This window comes from Chiloscyllium punctatum, chromosome 4 (assembly GCF_047496795.1).
Source record: "Chiloscyllium punctatum isolate Juve2018m chromosome 4, sChiPun1.3, whole genome shotgun sequence".
NCBI lineage: Eukaryota > Metazoa > Chordata > Chondrichthyes > Orectolobiformes > Hemiscylliidae > Chiloscyllium > Chiloscyllium punctatum.
Window position 1 is genome coordinate 98,882,195 of NC_092742.1, and position 20,515 is coordinate 98,902,709.

A 20,515-nucleotide genomic window follows, 5' to 3' on the forward strand; every position below is an offset into this window, starting at 1 on the left:
TGATCCCTCTCTCAATCAGACACACCGCCCTGCGATCCCTCACTCACTGAGACACACCGCCCTGTGATCTCTCACTCACTCAAACACACCCCCTTGTGATCCCTCACTCACTCAGACACACCGCCATGTGATCCCTCACTCAGTGAGACACAGTGCCCTGTGATCTCTCACTCACTTAGACACACCGCCCTGTGATCCCTCACTCACTCAGACACACCGCCCTGCGATCCCTCACTCACTGAGACACACCGCCCTGTGATCTCTCACTCACTCAAACACACCCCCTTGTGATCCCTCACTCACTCAGACACACCGCCATGCGATCCCTCACTCAGTGAGAGACAGTGCCCTGTGATCTCTCACTCACTCAGACACACCGCCCTGTGATCCCTCACTCACACACACCACCCGTTGATCTCTCACTCACTCAGACACATCGCCCTGTGATCCCTCCCTCACTCAGACACACCGCCCTGCGATCCCTCACTCACTGAGACACACCGCACTGTGATCCCTCACTCAATCAGACACACTGCCCTGTGATCCCTCTCTCAATCAGACACACCGCCCTGCGATCCCTCACTCAATCAGACACACAGCACTGTGATCCCTCACTCAATCAGACACACTGCCCTGTGATCCCTCTCTCAATCAGACACACCGCCCTGCGATCCCTCACTCAATCAGACACACCACCCGTTGATCTCTCACTCACTGAGACACATCGCCCTGTGATCCCTCCCTCACTCAGACACATCACCCTGTGATCCCTCACTCACTGAGACACATCGCCCTGTGATCCCTCACTCACTGAGACACACCGCCCTGCGATCCCTCACTCAATCAGACACACAGCACTGTGATCCCTCACTCAATCAGACACACTGCCCTGTGATCCCTCTCTCAATCAGACACACCGCCCTGCGATCCCTCACTCAATCAGACACACCACCCGTTGATCTCTCACACTGAGACACATCGCCCTGTGATCCCTCCCTCACTCAGACACATCACCCTGTGATCCCTCACTCACTGAGACACATCGCCCTGTGATCCCTCACTCACTCACACACACCGCCCTGTGATCCCTCACTCACTGAGACACACCGCCCTGTGATCCCTCACTCACTGAGACACACCGCCCTGTGATCCCTCACTCACTGAGACACACCGCCCTGTGATCCCTCACTCACTGAGACACACCGCCCTGTGATCCCTCACTCACTGAGACACACCGCCCTGTGATCCCTCACTCACTGAGATACACCGCCCTGTGATCCCTCACTCACTGAGAGACACCACCCTGTGGTCTCTCACTCCCTCAGACACACTACCATCTGAACCCCTCACTCACTCATGCAGACTCACTGTGGTCTGACCCCTCACTCAGATATGCCTCCTTGTGATCCCCTCACTCCCTCTCAAATTTTGCATTCTTTGAACTCCTCAGCCACTGATGTATCCCTGACAAATGAAGTGGATGGTGAGTGTATTCTGCATCTTTGATGTCGTGTAACATGATGACAGTACCTCAATGCATCCTTCCTCAGTGTGATTTCCTGGGACTGAGGATGTTGATTTTCCAGCAGCTTGTTCACCAAAGTCTGAACCCCCTGGATCCTCTCTTCACCAGCCTCCACCTGGTGCAGGAAGACCTCATACAGTGCCCTCAAGTGCTGAGGATGGAACAACACAAGTTACACCCTGCTGACAGAACAGCAGCACTTGTGCCCTGCTTAGAGTATAATATACCAACACTGACCCCCCTCTGGCAGTAAAACATCACTAACACCCACACTTTCACACGACTGACAGTACTGCAGTGATTGTAACACGGTCAGCCAGAAAGACCTCATAGAATATGAGTTCTCAATGGGGCAGTTAACCTGGTCCAATCAGGGAACCCTGTCTGACAGAAATAAACAGGAGTGTTCGAGGTTGTGTTCACTCTGAAGCCAGCTCTGAGGGAGCTGGATCAGTATCAAGGACCCTCCCCATGTAAATAAAGGATGACTTTGTGACAGGATACCAGCCTCTATGGACTTATGTCTATGGCAACAAGGGAAAAGCATGCTCCTGAAGAAATTCACTTGTAACAGTCTTTGAGTTGGGGTTTGCATTTCTGGTATCGTGCCATTATTTGGCAGCTTGACTAGTTTGTTCATGCCGTCTAAGGCTGGGTCCAGTATGTGGCAAGAAGGTGGTGTTTTAACTGGGCAAATGTCATTGGGCAGATGAAAAGTAACAAGTAATTCTCCTGCAAGTGTTTGGACCCGCACCTTTTTCCATTATTAGGAGCCTAACTTTCCCTGAGGTGCCAGCTTCTAAAATCTTTCAAGAATTGACAGATTTAGTGAAGGAATATTATGACCCCAAGCCTCCTCTAATTCTGGGATGCTATCAATTTGACTTGGCAGTTTGAGAACCAGTGGAATCCACATCAGAATTTTTGACAACACTAAGACAACTGGCGGTGACATGTGATTTTGGTTTAATCCTTAATGAGATACTGAGAGACTGTTGGGTATGTGGGATTAATGATGTAACCCATGCAAAAACACCTACTAGCTGAAGCCCAACTTGATTTCACAAAGGCACTGCAACTGGCTTTGTCATTGGAAAATGTAGCAAGTGGAGCATCTGAGTTGCAGGGTATTCCAAAGGAAGTAGTCACCCTGGCCAGTCAAACTGAGCCTGGGGGGGGGGAGCACCACTTCAGTGAAGGCAATTGCACAGACTCACAGGGTTCATATCCTGAACAGAGGGACTCTGGTCAGCCCACAGCAAAACTCCAAAACAAAGCCACGTCTCGGCCAAACGGTTAAAAGTTTCTTCAGGACCTAGACTGTAAAACCATTGTAGTTGCTGCTGGTATGTGCATTCAAGACAGCAAAGGAGTCCCACTAGATCGAAAGGGAGTAAGAGAACTCATCGACTGGCATCCAGGAGATTGCACATCTCCGACAGTCCACCTACATCTGGTTTGGAACAGTTACATTGCTTAGCGAAATCCAAATGAGAACCAATCAACATAAACGTCTGGTTAAATGGTCACTCACTTCCAATTGAGATTGGTTGATCGAGGAACCAATCTTTAATTAACTCCACTCTGAACTCCAACCCTTAAGTTCACACAAGACCACTGCTAGCCTGAGAACCTACACCAGAGAACCTTTTACAGATTAAGGGTACAACTTCTGGTCTCCTATGAGAAGCAGCTGGTTCAATTATCCCTGATTGTAGTAAAAGGCCCAGGCCCAAGCCCAAGCTTGATGGGGACAACGTTGGGTGAGAAAGATTCACCGAGAACAGCTGCTTGTGTAAAGCCCCAATTACAAAGCTGGAATCTTTTCAGGCTCCTAACAAAGGAGCCAAAGCCGCCTTACATGTTGACCAGGAAGCAATTCTATGATTCTGCAGGACCTGCCCAGTGCCATTTGCCATTCCAGCAAAAGTACAGGCAGAAATCAGGAGGCTGGAAAGTAAAGGAGTCATCAAACCAGTCCAGTCTGTGGAATGTGCAGCACCGGTTGTGCGGTTGCAAAGCTCAACAAGTCAGTTTGCTTTTGTGGGGATTTTAAACAATGGTGAACTGCTATTTGCAGCTGGATAAATACCCAATCCCTCGCAAAACTGGCAGGAGGCTTATCCTTCACAAAACTGAACATGAGCCATGTGTACTTGCAATTGCAGTTGGATGAAGATTCTCAATAGTATGTGTGCGTGTCTGTGTGCAGTTGAATGTGGTGCATTTGTGTATCCGTGCATGTATCTCCGGACAGTGTAACCCTGACCATCCCTGCCTCTGGACAAAGACCTTGCTCCACCAGGACTGTGTGGTAGTTGTTGTGGTACAAATACCCTGTGTTAAAGGATCCCATGTACAGGCATCTCCCACCCTCTCCAAATGAGGTTTGGGCAGTGGAATTCTCATGGACAACCAGAACCTTGTATTGCTATCACAGCTCAGGATCTCTGGTATTGTGTCAATGACACCACTGCCCTGACTGAGACACAGTGGGCAGGACAAGGTTCAGCTCAAAGAACAAGGTAGCAGTTACACCTTTTACCAGAAAAGTAAATCTGAAGAAGACTCCATGGAATTGGTCTCGCCATAAAAAAAACCCAAAACGTTGACCCTTTCAGTGAGCCCTTTCCACCTCCCCACACCCTATAGGATATAAAAATACCTCAAGACCCTTCAGCTCACCCTAACCCAGAAATAGTCCAACACAGTTGGCAATGCATACACCCAAACCTAGGAACAATGGATGGGGCGAAAGAAGATTTCAGCTCCAACTTTGATCAGTTGCTGTCCTGTGTCTCAAAGGAAGATGGGCTGATTCTCCAATGATTTCAATGCCAGAGCTGGGAGAGAGACACAAACATCTGGAAAGATATGATTGATGAGGAAGACAAAGGGAAGATAAAGACAATGGCGTTCCCCAAATGAAATGTCTAGAACACACCCTAGTCATAAATACCTGATTTCGTCAGAGAGACCTCAACAACAGATATTGGTACCTGCTTGACCAGGTCATCATTAGGCTGAGGGAGCACGAGTGACAGCACACCACCCGTGCCGTGACAGGAGCTGACCATTGCTGGACCAACCATTTCCTAATCCGGTCTGCTATCTCGATCAGGGTGGCCTAATAAACAGCAGCAGCATCAGAAACACTGCCTCAGGTAAATAAATAACAATGGATTCACAATCTCTGTCAACAAAGACCTACAGTCAGTGCTGCACAGACAACCTGGAGAAACTCAATGAAGAGGAACCATAGCATGTCTAAAGTGTCTAGACTGTCCTTAACTCCATCATAAACCGTTACTCACAGGATACCGTGAGGTTTCTCTCCCAGGAAACATCAAGACAGGTTTGACAAGGATGACCAGGGTCCCCAGGTGTGACTAAATCACAACACAACGTGTTCCTGAACTGAAAACACCAGTAAAATTTGAGGGAAAGACAGCAGGTCCACAGGCAAATGAGGGCTAAATTCCAACAAAATAAAAACAGTGACCTAAGGAACACATGGTGGGTGGAAAGCACGAGGAAATAAACCAACCTTCCAACAGCCATGATGTGTGTGGATTCTTCAACACAGTCAAGACCATCCATAGTCCATGTACCTAAAGACCTAACCCACTGACAGCTGAGAACAGAATGGTATTCATCAAGGACAGAGGTGGAATGAGCACTTATTGGAAAAAGTACTTTAATGGAGGGATTATGCAGTGTCCTTTTCAAATTTTGCAGATACTCATCAGCATTGTCTGCCTGCTCAAAGGCAATACACAAACCATGATCCTTGGATCCACCACACACCCAATGTGTGTGCAAACTGGGGTCAAGAAAGGCTGTGCCATTGCCTTAGTGCTCTTCTCCATCTTCCTCGCCACAACACTCTACCTCATATCCCTTCCCACTGGAGTGGAGTTTCTCTACAGGACCATGGGGAAACTGTCCAACCTGTATCACTTCCAGTCCAGACCCGAGACCGCACCAATATCTAACATTGAGTTGCAATGTGTAGATGATATGTGTCAGTGCCCGCACTCGGAGATCAAACTCCAAGGCTACATCATCCATTTCCGGAGGCATGAGAGAGAATGGCCTAAGGCTAAACATTCACAAGACAAAGGTGCCCTATCAGACTGCTCTCTAGACAAAATCCATTGCGAGCTACTGGACAATGTGGATTAATTCCCACACTTTGGAAGCGTCCTCAAGGTGAGAGAAAACATGGATGATGAAATTCAACCTTTAACATCAGCTGCCCCCCAGCTGTAGCTGGATGTTGTGGATCCTGTTTAGCCACCTCAGGGCCCACAATTCCAGAGTGGAGAAAAGTGATCCTCGGTCCAGGGGGCTGGCTAAGTACAAAAGAACTAGAAGGGGAAAGGAAGAGATACTTGTTCACACAATGAATCCTTAAAGATGTGGAAAGCACGGTTTGAGAGAGTGGAAAATTCAGAATCCCACAGGAACATGCAAAAGATAAGTGCAAAAAGTCTGACGTTTGAACTGGGGCAAGTATTTGAAGAAAAGTTGGAAAGTGGATTGCAAAGCGGCACGTCTTCCAGGGGTCCAGCACAGATGAGAAGGTCTGAATGGCCTCTATTCATGCTGCACTTCAACTGGAGTCGACCTCCCTCAGCTCATGGGCTCATTGCATCACTGGTGAATGTATCCTACACCTCAGGATCCCTAACGTTTGTGTGGGCTGAGACAGATAGCTTATGTAGGGGCAGAGGGTCTGAGTGGGTTCGGAAGGCACGAGCTGGGCTGGATCCACATGGGAGGATGGAGGACTGTGGTGAAGGAATTGAGGTGGGGTAGAGGCTTGGGTTACAGAATCATAGAATCCCTATAGTGTGGAAGCAGTCCATTCGGCCCATTGAGTCCATACTGCCCTCCGAGGAGCATACCACCCAGAGTCACCTCCCTATGCCTCCCTGTAACCCAGCATTTCCCATGGTTAACCCACCTAGCCTACACATCCATGGGCACTATACGCAATTTAACATGGCCAGTCCACCTAATCTTTGGACTGTGGGAGGAAACTGGAGCACCCACAGGAAACCCATGCAGACATGGGGAAAACGTGTAAACTCCACGGAGAAACTGGTCCGAGGCTGGGATTGAACCCGAGTCGTTAGTGCTATGAGGCAGCAGTGCTAACCACTGAGCACTGTGCTGCCCTTCAGGGTTGAGGGAGACAAAGGGAGGGGTTTATAGTGAGTGGGAGCTGGAGAAGTGGGTGTGGGTTGATGAAGAGGACAGGAGTGAACAGGAAGGATTTGCAGTGGTGGGAGAGCTGGTGGGGAAGAGAAAACATGGACTCAGATGGCAAAGAAAGGGTTAGAGCTGCAAAGGACGTTTGCAAAGGCAGGGAGATTAAATTTACTAGAGAAACCTATGTCATTCACCAAGGACTGAGTTGCTACATGAGCTGGACATGGTGTGGGATTGAATTGTAGAATGGAGCTCGAAATGATTTGTTCTCCCTGTCACGTAAAGCTGAGGAGGAAGGCTCAGTGACCAAAGGGAAGGTTGGGTCTGGAGCTAACAGATATCATTAGGTATTTCAGCAGGGGTAGAATGACATTGGATTCAACACGGACACTTGTCCAGAGGTTAGAATGGGCAGCGGGTGACTGATTTGAGGAGGAGGTAGTTCTCCTGGTACTAAATGTTGCTAGAGCGAGTGGTGCGGGAGTTATGATACAGGAAGCTCACTGGGATGGGAAGTAGTCACAGGTGTAGAAAACAACGGAGCTCTGTTTACCAGCACATGTTGATAGTCATTGCCATAATCTTCAGAGCTGGCAGTTTGCATCTGCTGTGTGACCCACCCCTCCAGTTCTCCGATTTCTCTCAGATACTCATGGAATCGCAATGTCTCTTCCAATTTCTGTAGCCTGGGAATTAAAATAAATAAAGCCCATCAATTAGCTTCTTACTTGCAAACCTATTCCACATAGCGGGTCTCCACAAACACACGTGCACACACACACACACACACACACACACCCATGTGTACATACTTCCACACGTGTGTATACGCACACACACACGCATGCACACAGGTGCACACGTACACACACACCCTCCAAACCCAAAGCAATGTGGTTCACTTTTAACTGTCCTCTGGTTAGTTGGGAATGGGTAATAAATGGTCTGGCCAGTGATGCCCATTTTCCATGAGCAAATAGATAAACACACACACATAACACTTGTGTATATAAATCATCAAACGGACATGAACAAATGCAAACCATGTTCATAGATCTCTCTGCAGGATTACACAAGGGGAAAAAATCACTTAACGTGACATTATTCTTGGATTGAGCCTGTTGAATTGGACTGCTTTCATTGCCTAATGCCCATCATCACTTCATCACTGTTACCTCAGGGCATTATCTCAAAGCCAATAGGAGCCATTGAGCCAGAGTACCTGAAGACCCAGAGTCCCTGTACCTGACTGCCGAACACTCCTGCAGTTCCTTCATCCTCTTTCGAATCTGCTCTTGAGGTTCATCCACCATGTCGAAGGTGATGAGTCCCCTACTCAGAAGGCCCTCAGAAGTCTGATGAAGCTCCTCCGCACGGCCTTGGTAATCTTGGATCTGCCGCTCCAAAGCCTGAGGATTAATGAGAACACTGTTCAGAAGGGCAAGATGGGGGAAAATGTCATGTTTCTTTACCGACTGTATTATAAAAATGGAAATCAGTGACAGCCAGCAGAGACTTCAGTAACATGCTGGAGGGCCACAGGCTAAGGATGCCTGGGAGGGGTTTGAGATAAGGAGGATCATCTTCATCCAGAGAGTGGAACTGGATTACCATACTGATGGATTACCATCAGTAGAGATACAGTCAGTAGCAGTGTTACATTATGATTTGCTCAGCAGACAAACTTCCTTGGAAAGATCAGCAATGATTGTTTTAGGAAAGTACAGTTGTAACTCCCTCAGATAATGCACTGCAAGTTAGATTGTGCAGTGGCTGCCAGTCACATGCTCTACTTCCTACACTGCTACCTGCTGATTAACATATTCTCTCAAAGTAATATTTACACCATCAAACACAAAACAAATATGGATGGGGAAAGATAGCATTTGAATGCTCTGCATCTTAAACCACAGGATCTGATTATAGGGGCAGTCACTGCTTTCAGGCTTTTTAAAAAAATGAGAATGGTGAATGATCTGTAACCTTGTGTTTGCCAGGTTAAAGCAACTACAATCATTGTACAGGCATAAGGAGATGGTTTTGAGTGCTAACTGTGTGGAGGAGTTCTCCACAACCACCTGATGAAGGAGCAGTGCTCCGAAAGCTCGTGCTTCCAAATAAACCTGTTGGACTATATCCTGGTGTTGTGTGATTTTTAACTTTTTGCAGAGGAGGTTAGTCAGCACCTGAGGTTGGGAAGGTAGATCCATGTTTTGATTACAGTCGGTGGTGAATATTCACCTTCAGATGCTGGCCTGTCTCTCTCTCTCTCTCTCCCTCTCAGATGCTGACACTTGTTCTCTGTGAGGGCCCGTCAGATCATTGATTTGCACATGCTCAGACTCAGTTCATTCCACAGCCCGGATGCCTGCACCTACCACCTACGTTTCTTGTCAATTGGCACAGATAAGTTGAGCTGAATCTCCTCCTTTCGTGCTGTGAATATCTTCGATTCTACGAATATATAAACTGAAGCAGCAGCACTGTGCATTCTTAGTCAATATAACTTTCAGAATAAATAACGTTCTGGGGAGTTGGATTCAAATCCCACCACAGCAGATAGCAGAGTTTGAATTCAATAAAAATCTGGAAGTAAGAATCTAATGATGACCATGAATCCATTGTTGATTGTTGGAAAAACCCATCTGGTTCACTAATGTTCTTTAGGGAAGGAAACTGCTATCCATACCTGGTCTGGCTTATACGTGACTTCAGACCTCCAGCAATGTCTGGTTGACTCTTAACTGTCCTCTGGGCAATTAGGGATGGGTAACAAATGCTGCCAAATGAGGCCAGGAACACCCTCATCCCATGAAAAAAAGAGATACACTACTGTACAATATTTAAAAACAAATACACACTGTATTCTGTCCACTGTACTTTTTGATTCACCAGGATCCAGCTGGTTTGTCAGCTCAGACAGCTGTTGAGTTCTAGCACTAACTGCACTAGCTGCTGGCCCAAAGTACACATTCAACAACGAAGAGATCAGTCCGAGGTCAGATACGAGACACTGAGCTGCTCGGACTGCAATGCAGCCTATGGTTTTGGTTCTCTTCTAAGTTAAACAGGCCCCAGAGCTGATTCAGTGAGAGGAGGTGAGAGAAAATTGTCAGTCACCATGTGGATTGATTGTGCTTCTGTGACAGGCCGGAGGTCAGTGATATACAGATGGAGATCTGATTATAGGGGTAGTTACTGCTTTCATGCAGACCACCAATCTATTAAACATGGAGACTTCTCTTGCTGAATGTCTTTGTAAATATCTCCTGGGATACTGGACATACCTGGAGAGATAAGGGCTACGTGGAGATGAATCTCATAACTCTCACTGACATTACAGGCCCCACTGATTAACAATGTTAAAGTAAAATAACATTAAATGGAGCAATGTTAGATGAGGACTATCTGTACCATCTGGTCCATTCTTCGCCCTACCAATCTCAAATCAGATCGTTCTTTTAAGTCAACATTTGTCCATGAGTCATTGATCTTTTAATCTATTTTGATGACTATTGTGAGTACAAAGTAGAGATAAACTACAGAAACAACACAAGGGATAAAGCCTCAGGACAGGCCTACAAATGAACAGCACAATGGTTGCAAGTTAGAGTTTCTCTGTTACAGTTAATTAGAAGAGTTCTCTCTGGTGGTATGTTTCATGCAGAACTTGAATAATACAAGTCATTCGTAGACAAGCTGCCAAGTTGCCACCTCTGGAGATCACACCTACCTTATGGTTCTTAATCAGCTTTAGAGTGGCTGCTTCGTTCTTCCCATAATCCTCGCTTACCACAAGCTGAAGTTTTTCTGCTGCCCAGGCTTCTAGTTCGGATGCATCTGCGATGAACTAAAACAGAACACAGTTAGTTGGTATTCTGTCATTACCAGCTATATCCATACAGAAGAGTGAGATGCTGCAGGACAGCATATACTGGCTGCTGTGGAGAGGGAAGTGTATCTGCCTGCAGGACAGTGAGTACTGGCTGTTGAGTGGAGGGAGATGTAACTGCTATAGAGGAGTATATGCTGTCTGTTGTGGGGAGAGAGGTGTATCTGCTGCAGGAGTATGTATACTTACTGCACAGTGGAGGGAAATGTAACTGCTGAAGAGAAGTATATGCTATCTGCTATAGAACAGGAGGTGTAACTGCTGCAGGACAATGTATTGTATAAACACATGGTTAAACATGCCTTAAGGTGAAATATGTGAACAGTCTGCTTCAGTCTGTATAATGGTTACCAAAGAGATGGATGGTGGCTACTGCTAAATGGACCCAAACATATACAGGAATTTATACAGGAGCTAACTACCTCAGTTACCCTTCTCCCCTTGCACTCTGATCTGTACATGAAGAGAAGATGTTGATGATGTTGTAATATCACTGCATTAATAGTCCAGAGGCTAGGCTAATTCTCCAGAAGCAGCGGATGGAATTTAAATTTGATTAAAAAATCTGGAATTGGAAACTACTCTCAACAATTGAATGTATTGTGGATGGGTCTGAAAAGGTTTAAACTGCCCTCTGTCACCCATGCTGTCATCTCGACCCTCCTTGTAGTCTCCATAATAATTTGTATCAATGGGCCTTGTACTTAGATGTGGACACGATGTAAACTTTATCCTGTTTAACTCAGAAGCGGACTCCTCATTACACCAGCAAGTGGCTTCTCTCTCGCACACACACACACACAGACACACAGACAGACAGACAGACACACACACACACACACACACACATGGATTTTGCAGATCCCTGTCCTGGAAGAGGATATTGGCAGCAAACAGCCCTCCCCCACTGAGCAATGGAGCTTCATACAACATGGCAGTCTGTGGTGAGGTCTGCTCCCACAATAGATTGTTGTAAAGACCCATCTGGTTCACTAATACTCTTCAGGGAGGACAATCTGGCATCCTTACCCAGGCTGGGTTATGTGAGATTCCAGATCCACGGCAACACGGTTGACTCTTAACTACCCTCTGAAATGGGCCAGCAAAACACTTCATTCCAGAGCAACAACAGAGGGACCTTCCCCGTCAGAGAGTTTAAGGAAAAAACCCTGCACTTACCTGGTGGAACCGCACTGAGAGCTGTAGTTTTTTCCTCCGGTCACCACAAGCTGACTCGAGCTCCTCCCAGCGGCTTTGCAGTTCTCTGCACTTGGCCTCAGTGCCATGGGCTGTGTTGTGCTGGGACCTGATCATCTGCCGGCCTATCTCCAGCACCTTCTGGACCTGCTGCTTGTGAGTGTTCACTTCAACCTGCAGCTCCTGTAGCAGGAAGAAACACCATGGTCAATAACAGGCTCAAGAACAGGCCTGAGGCCTACATAAGGACGTGGAGGCTGGTGGAGGAGGGGTAAAGTAAAGGCTGGGGGTGAGGACAGAGGAGATGAGACCAGGATGCTATTATACACTATACTGCACTCCATTCAATAGACCAAACCCCATCCCAGAATCTGAGCGGCTAGCCCATTATCCAGCTGTGTTGAACTTACATTTTTCAAGTAATGTTATCTCAGAGCTGCGCAAGCCAACATTATAAGTTCTCCGGCCTCTGAGAACCTGTGAAACCACCTGACTGTAGTCAGCAGTTGGATCTGCTCAAAACACTCACCTTCTGCTTCTGCAGCAGGCTCTGGGCCGTGTCCAGGGACTTGCCGTAGTTTGACGATGTGCAGCTTGGAATGCGCTCAGTGATCCACTTCAACTCCAGGTCACTGTGGTGGTAGAATTCGTGCAGAGCCACTGTCGCTTCTAGAACCTTCCTTCTCTCCTCCAGGGGCTTCTGGAGCGATTCAAACCTACAGCGGAAAGGGGCAGGAGCAGAACTGAGAATCAGTGACATGTCGCGAAATTAACTTGACGGGTTTTCCAAAAGGAGGGACCGGCGATTGAAGGAGGGAGTGGAACTGCAGACGGATACTGAGCAAAGGGGAGACTGTGTTGAACAGTGAATGAAGTGCAGAGGAGTAGGAAGGCCCGTGGTCAGGATTACAATGGGGCGTTCTCACTGGGGTGGTTGGGGTCAGGGGGTGGGCTCTCACCTTCTGTATACTGGCCAGCCCAACACAGGAGCCTTTCAGAGAGATCCATGGACGCCAGGCACCGGTGACTGTCCCCTCACATTGCCCCACTATCTAACCACCTCTCCTATTCTATTTTCACATTTGGAACCATAGACTTCCCACAGTATGCTTTCCTTTATTGGTCAGAGTATTGAGTACAGGGGTTGGGAGGTCATGTTGTGGCTGTACAGGACATTAGAGTATTGCGTGCAATTCTGGTCTCCTTCCTATCAGAAAGATATTGTGAAACTTGAAAGGGTTCAGAAAAGATTTACAAGGATGTTGCCAGGGTTGGAGGATTTGAGCTACAGGGAGAGACTGAACAGGCTGGGGCTGTTTTCCCTGGAGCATCTGAGACTGAGGGGTGACCGAAGAGGTTTAGAAAATCATGAGGGGCATGGATAGGGTAAATAGGCAAAGTCTTTTCTCTGGGGTTGGGAGTCCAGAACTAGAGGGTATAGGTTTAGGGTGAGAGGGGAAAGATATAAAAGAGACCTAAGGGGCAACGTTTTCACGCAGAGGGTGGTTTGTGTCTGGAATGAGCTGCCAGAGGAAGTGGTGGAGGCTGTTATAATTACAACATTTAGAAGGCATTTGGATGGGTATATGAATAGGAAGGGTTTGGCCGGGTGCTGGCAGGTGGGACTAGATTGGGTTGGGATATCTGGTCAGCATAGACGGGTTGGACCGATGGGTCTGTTTCCGTGCTGTACACCTCTATAATTCAATCCACCTAATTTGCACATTTTTGGACTGTGGGAGGAAACTGAAGCACCCAGAGGAAATCCACACAGATTTAGGGACAATGCTCAAGCTCCACCGACAGTCGCCCAAGGCTGGAATAGAAACCGAGCCCCTGGTGCTGTGAGGCAGCAGTGCTAACCACTGTGCCACCTTATTTCTGCCTGTAACCCAGAGCAACCACCAGCCTCACCAGTCCAGGTGTTTCTGAGTCTGCTCCAGTATTCTCTGAGAGTCAAAGTGATCTGTCGCCACCTTCCTGGCCCGGTTGACAATGCTGTTCATTTTCTCCGCGAGCTCATGCATTTCACCCTCCAGCCACTTGTGCTCTTTCAGGAGGAGCCTGCTGGAGCGCAGGTCATGGCCTGTGTTGGGATTCTGCAGCATCTTCTCGATCTGTTCAAGTTTTGTTTTGGCATCCTAGGGGGGAGGGAGGGAGAGAGAGAGAGAGAGAGAGAGAGAGAGTGGGGAAATTGAATCAGCAACACTGGAACCGCAGCAACATTACCAGCTGGACCCTACATCAGGAAGAGAAGAGCTGAAAATTGTGTTGCTGGAAAAGCGCAGCAGGTCAGGCAGCTTCCAAGGAGCAGGAGAATCGATGTTAAGAAGGGCTGATGCCCGAAACGTCGATTCTCCTGCTCCTTGGATGCTGCCTGACCTGCTGCGCTTTTCCAGCAACACATTTTTCAGCTCTGAGCTCCAGCATCTGCAGTCCTCACTTTTTCCCATCAGGGAAAGAAGCACAGTCCCATCAACTGGACGACCAATGGGTTGGATTATTGCTGACATTGCCCACAAGTACACAGTTTTATGTTACAGTTATATACGCTCTGCCACTGCAATGCTGGTCAGAGGAGCAGTACTGGAGGAGAGCTGCATAGTCTGAGGTGCCACCTTTCTCAGGCAATTCATTAAACTGAGGGCCCGTCTGTCACTTAAAGAGCAGGGATGTCTATTGGAATCTTGGTCAATACTTATCCCTCAAACAACACCGACATTAAAAAGTTACCTGGCACTATCCTAAAGAACGTCATTGTTCGCACAATGCTTTGGGAGTTGGATAAAAAAACACTTTTATCTTTGGATCAAGACTCTAAAGCACATTGCCATTCTTAGGTGTACTGCCCAGTTAATAGTGAACATTTCTGTAAGGAATGTCATGTGGACCAACCAGAACATAGAACATTACAGCACAGTAATGGGCCGCAGGCTGACTTGAAAACCATCCCACCCCCCATCCAGAAGTGGTCTCATTCAGCCTGAGAGATGTGTCCAATGCTGGTGATGGGCACAGTACCCGTGCCCCCATCTCGAAACAGCCTCACACCTGTAGTAGCTCCATGAGTTGCTCCTGCTGGCCAGCTTGCCTCATTTTGTCCCCACGCTCTACCAGCTTATTGCAGAGCTTCATCCACTTCTCCTTTAATGTCGCCAGGCAGGATCGGATATTGTCTCTGGCATAGTGGTTCTCTTCGATCAGATTGTTGCCTGTCTGATGGAGAAAGGGAAAATATAAGTACATACATACCACTTCCCTGACAGAGTATCACGAAACATTCAATCAGCCTGACCCCAAGGTGCGATAATATTTCTTGCAATAGAATCAGAGAAACAGACAGTGCAGGAGGAGGTTTTCAGATCATCACGAATACTTGGGAGCCAGGAATATTATTCCAAGGAATATTACTGTTTGAGCTGAGACTCTGAGCACAATCAGGAAAATCTGAGCAGGAAAATCAACTTTTCGGGCAAAAGCCCTTTATTCTGATGAAGGGCTTTTGCCCGAACCATCGATTTTCCTGCTCCTCGGATGCTGCCTGACCTGCTGTGCTTTTCCAGCACTACTCTAATCTTGACTCTAATCTCCAGCATCTGCAGTACCCACTTTCCCCATAATCCCAAGTGCTAACTTGCCCCTGAAGCTTACTAGCCTTATTACAGAAATCTGACAGTGCAGGAGAGGCCATTTACTCCATTGCGTCTGCACTAGCACTTGGAACATTATGACTTAGTGCCATTCTCCACACTTTCCCTTTAACTCTGTACCTTATTCCTATTTAAATAACCATCCAATACCCTGTTGAATGCTTCAATTGAACCTGCCTTCCACACACTTCCAGGCTGAGCATTCCAGAGTGAAAAAGGCATTTTCTCATATCAACCTTTAACTTTGCAAAGTTTACTTGAAATCCACTTGGTTCCTAATCCTTTCACAATTTCCCTGCATGTATTCAACCCTGGCCACTCACAATGCTCAAAACTATTAACAAATCTCCTCTGCATCAAAACAGACTCAACTTCTCCAATCTTCCCTCATCACGCAAGTGTTTCATCGCTGTAATCATTCTCATAAGCACTCTCCCCGATGTATTCACAGTGTGGCACAGGGAACTGTACACTATCCCTCCAGTATGAATTCAGCATTGCCTCCTTGCTCTTGTATCCTCTGCCCCTATTAACACAGCCAAGGATTAATGCCACCAGAAACAGTGACGTGCCTATGACTGAATACCTTCACCATTGTAGCTACTTCCTCATTCCAGTCACTTCAAAATATGGGATATTGCTTATTCCACTGTTGTTTAATAGGGCTGTATGCTAATTTGAAGGTGGGAAGGGAGAAGTGAGGTTTGGGGATGGTGAGGGCATGAATGGTCATGCAGGTGGGGGTGTGGGTAGAGATGAGTAAACATCCAACACAAGCTCACTGGACTTTGTCAGGAGTTAAAACCAGACTCCTGCAGTTTCACTCCTCCCTGATCTCACTGCTGCTCCTTTCAGCTACCTTATGGTTTTTCTCCTCAGCTAGACTAAAATAATCTCCCCATGATAAATGAACTTCTCAGCCAGAGCACTAGTCCCTGCTCTGTTCAGCTGCAGTGTGTACACCTCGGATAACAGCCCCTTCTTCCCAAGAGCTGGTCCCAACGATCCAAGAGACTGAAACACTCCCTCCTTCGTCAGTTGCCCCAGTCACTGTGGGAAGTGGCCACATTCACCGATGATTTTACCACGTTCAGCAGCAATCCTCAGGTACTGAAGCAATCTATAGCCAAATGTAGCCAGACCTGGACAATATCTAGGCTTGGGCTGGTAAGAAGCAAGTAACATTCGCACCACAATAGTGTCAGGCTATGACCATCTCCAACATGTTAGAATCTAGTTGTTGCCACTTGGCATTCAATGGCATCACTGCATCACCCATTACAAACATCCCAGGGTTATCACTGACTAGAAACTCAAGCTGCTGTTGTAGCCACATATAAATATTGTTAAATTGACTCCAATATCATGTGGATTTGTGTGATTTGATGTCTCATTCTTTTGGATTTAGTATTTTGGATTTGAGTAACTCACCTCTTGACTCCCCAAAGCCTATTCACCATCTACAAGGCACAAGTCAGGAGTGCGATGGAATACTTCCCCATTGCTGGGATGAGAGCAGCTCCAACAACACTCAAGCAGCTTGACACCATCCAAGATAAAACAGCCCAACCACAAGCATCCACTCCCTCCATCACTGACACTCAGTAGCAGCAGTGTGCACTATCTACAAGATGTTTTTAACCAAGGGTCCTTCAACAGCACCTTCCAAAACCATGACTTGTACCATCTAGACAGACAAGGGCAGCAGATGCATGGAAACATGATCACCTTCAAGTACCTTCCAAACTGCCTATTACCTTGACCTGAAAATAGTTATTCAGTGTCACTGGGTCACAATCCTGGAATTTCCTCCCTAACACCACTGTAGGTTTACCAACAGCATATGGACTGTCGGGGATCAAAAAGACAGCTCACCTCTACCTTTTCAAGGGGGATAAATGCGGGCCCAGCTAACAACAATTGCGAACCAGAAACAAATCGAAAGTTCAGGTCAACTGCCGTCTCCGTGGATCCGGTTTCCGCGGTTTCAATCAGCTGCGGTTTACCACAGCCTGAACATATTACAGGGAACATTCCAGAACCAGGGACCAGGGGGTTGCGGGGAAGGCACATTTCTCATTTAAATGAATGGGTTTGTGACGATCTGCGATTTCAGGTTTCCGCAGTAGGTCTTTAAATGTGTCCCCCGCAGGAAGTGGGGGACTACTTTAATTCTACTAACCTCCTGTTTCTATACTCATGAGGACCCAGCACTAGGAATAATCCTGTGAACTCCTTTGAGGTCCTGTTTTTAAAATTTAAATCAGTATATCATTCACATGAGATTTGAGCTTAACCCTCAATGTCTCATTGGCAAGGGTTAAACAATACCTCAGGTTTCATGTCTGGTCAGATCTGACTCCAAGACTACAGCTGCGATCCTATAACTGAACTGACTTCTGCTGAGCTAGGGGCAGAGAAAGGAGATAATTCCCACTCTTCAATACTGCCCAGGAGTGAGTGAGTGAATGTTTCTCTCTCTCTCTGTTTAAATGAGCATACTGCATATTCGTTTCTCTATCCATATGTGTGTATGTTTGTCTGTCCCTGTGTTTGTGTGTATATATGGATGTCTGCGCATGCCTGTCACTGTGTGCATCTGTATTCATCAATAAAGTTGTTTCTATCTGTGGTGGAGTTAAAAAAAAACAGAAAATCTTGGAGAAACTCTGCAGGTTGGGCACTAGCTGTGGAGACAGAAAGGGAGGAAAAGTTTCAAGTGTAACGTGAATCTTCAGAAGACCATGATACCCCCAGCATCTTACAGCACACATAGAACATAGAACAGTACAGCACAGTACAGGTCCTTCAGCCTATGATGGAGTGCTGAGCATTTAGCTTAATCTAAGATCAATCTAATCTACACACCTTGCAATTTACTGCCATCCAGGCGCTTGTCCAGCAATCACTTAAATGTCCCTAATATCGTTGACTCTACTCTCACTGCTGGCAGTGCATTCCACACACCCACCACTCTGCGTAATTCATCTCCTCTATACCTTCCTCCAATCACCTTAAAATTGTGACCCCTCATGACAGTTAGCCCACTGACCCTGATACCTCAGTGTTACCCAAGACATTGTAGTCTCTCTGACAGGATGTTTAGAGGTCATGTTATGAACTTTATGTTGTGGTTGGACACAACATATTGGACCCTTCACTGGGTGGTTTAGGTGGGAAGCTGGGTCCTGCACATTTTATCGGAGTCTCTGAGAAAGCCCTGGCAGGAAGCTGTGTTTTCAGGAGGTTAACCCGACTGTAGCAGCTGTACCTTCCTCAGGTCGTCCACTCGCACTTCATTCGCCATCACCTCCTTCTCCACAGCCTCGTGTCTCTTCAGTTTGCGGAGGATGTTTGTTGGGTCCCGGTATGACTCATCCGAGGCAATTTTGAACTTCTCATCAATCCACATCAGGAGCTCAGCTACATCTCTGTTAAATTCCTAGAGGGATGGAAATGAAGAGATTAAGTAGTGTTATGGCTCAGTCAGACTGCTCTTTGAGTACAGTGTTCGTTATTATCACTTCAAGGAGTGGTAAATCACCAGGATGGTACCTGGACTCAAAGTTTTAAATTCTGAGGAGAGGCCACATTGGCTGGGCTCATAGCCCCCTGAGTTTAGAAGCCGGAGGAGGTAATCTTTCAAGATGGAGATTTGATAATGTTGTCGGTGAGAATCTGTTTTCTCTGGTGGGGCAGTTCAAACCAAAGTGGTCAAACGTCACCACTAGAGCTAAACCATTTAATGGGGATGCCAGAAGGCACTTTTTTTAAACAGAAAAGATTGAGAAAGTCAAAACTCTGCTTCCCCCAAAATAGGTTGGTGAGTCAGAGGGGCAATTCAAAAGGGAGATTTTTCCTCACTAAGTGAGGGGCAGTTGTTCCCAGAAATTGTCCAGTCAAGTAATGGAACAGGCCTAAAGGGCTGGATGGCCTATGTGCCAATCCTTCACTGAAGTTTCAGTTTAAATCTCCCGATTGGCGATGGCTGACCACATCACCAGCTTCCATTCATATATCCCTTAAGGATGTGGAAAACCTTCACAATTTCTCCTCTGATCCATCATTTCCTGCTAGTAATTGGCCCTGGGCTCCTGAGCTTATCCTCGCAGCTTAAATGTCATCAGCTCGGGCACAATGTTTCTTTCCCCTACCCTGCATCCATCCATCAGCTCTCCTTGCTTCTCATGGTACAGTAACTCTGCAATTGTGCCCAGTCTAACCAAGTGAGGAGGAGCACTGCCCAGATACATACTCGGTAACTTCATGAGTGGGGTATCATGCCCAAAGTTGTGCCCTATGGAATGAGGCATTGATGCCCAGAAATAGCCCTAGTTCTGTGAGTGTGCCTTCTGCGAACCCATTACCCCGAGATCTGTTGTCTACATCGTTGCTGTCCTTACTGATTCTCCCATTATTTAGTATCAATGAGTTCTCTACCGAAATAACTGCAACCATTAACCGACTCAGAATGGTGACTACCCTTTGAGAAATGATTCATAGACTGTGAAGTACTGAGAGACATATAAAAATTCTGACCGGTTTTCAATCTAATTCTTTGTTAACGAGTGAGACATCGAGCAGTCGGAATGGATAAAGACCTGGAGTTTCTGTGAAGCAAGCAGCCTGGTCCTCCTGTAGTTGCTGCTCCGATTGAGATCGGTCCACTTATCGGTGATCACAAACACCCTCTTCCGGATTCTAGACAGACAGAGAAAGATTACAGACGGCTCCAAACCTGCCTGGATCGGTTAGAGATGCCTCCAGGATCTGAAAGGTGCTGCCAATAATGCAAGCCCTTTCTTTCCCATGACACGCGCCCTGGTAATAATACCAGAACGATGTGGATTTGTATTGTGCCTCTCGTACCTCAGGGTATGCTCCCAGAGTGTAAAACAATCCCCGAAATGTCAGTCTTATTTCCGCTGAAAATATTCTGCCTAGGAATGCAAGTTCAGACCCCTGGACAGTGCATGTGCTCACAGAGATAAAATGCTTGAGGAGATGTTAAGAAGTGAATAAAGTGAGCAGGCT

General features: G+C 46.9%; 1 protein-coding gene across 2 annotated transcripts in view; it reads right to left on the reverse strand.

Annotated features, from left to right (window-relative positions):
- Positions 1-20,515, reverse strand: part of sptbn5 (spectrin, beta, non-erythrocytic 5) — a 275,567-nt gene that overhangs the window by 175,393 nt on the left and 79,659 nt on the right. For both annotated transcript variants that reach the window (XM_072569378.1, XM_072569377.1), the window contains 10 exons: positions 20,083-20,182; positions 18,753-18,923; positions 14,883-15,047; positions 13,746-13,972; positions 12,361-12,547; positions 11,814-12,014; positions 10,476-10,592; positions 7,988-8,151; positions 7,296-7,428; positions 1,531-1,676 (listed from right to left, as the gene is read on the reverse strand). In XM_072569378.1, the coding sequence (XP_072425479.1) occupies positions 1,531-1,676; positions 7,296-7,428; positions 7,988-8,151; positions 10,476-10,592; positions 11,814-12,014; positions 12,361-12,547; positions 13,746-13,972; positions 14,883-15,047; positions 18,753-18,923; positions 20,083-20,182 (1,611 nt within the window). The remainder of the gene's footprint in view (positions 1-1,530; positions 1,677-7,295; positions 7,429-7,987; positions 8,152-10,475; positions 10,593-11,813; positions 12,015-12,360; positions 12,548-13,745; positions 13,973-14,882; positions 15,048-18,752; positions 18,924-20,082; positions 20,183-20,515) is intronic.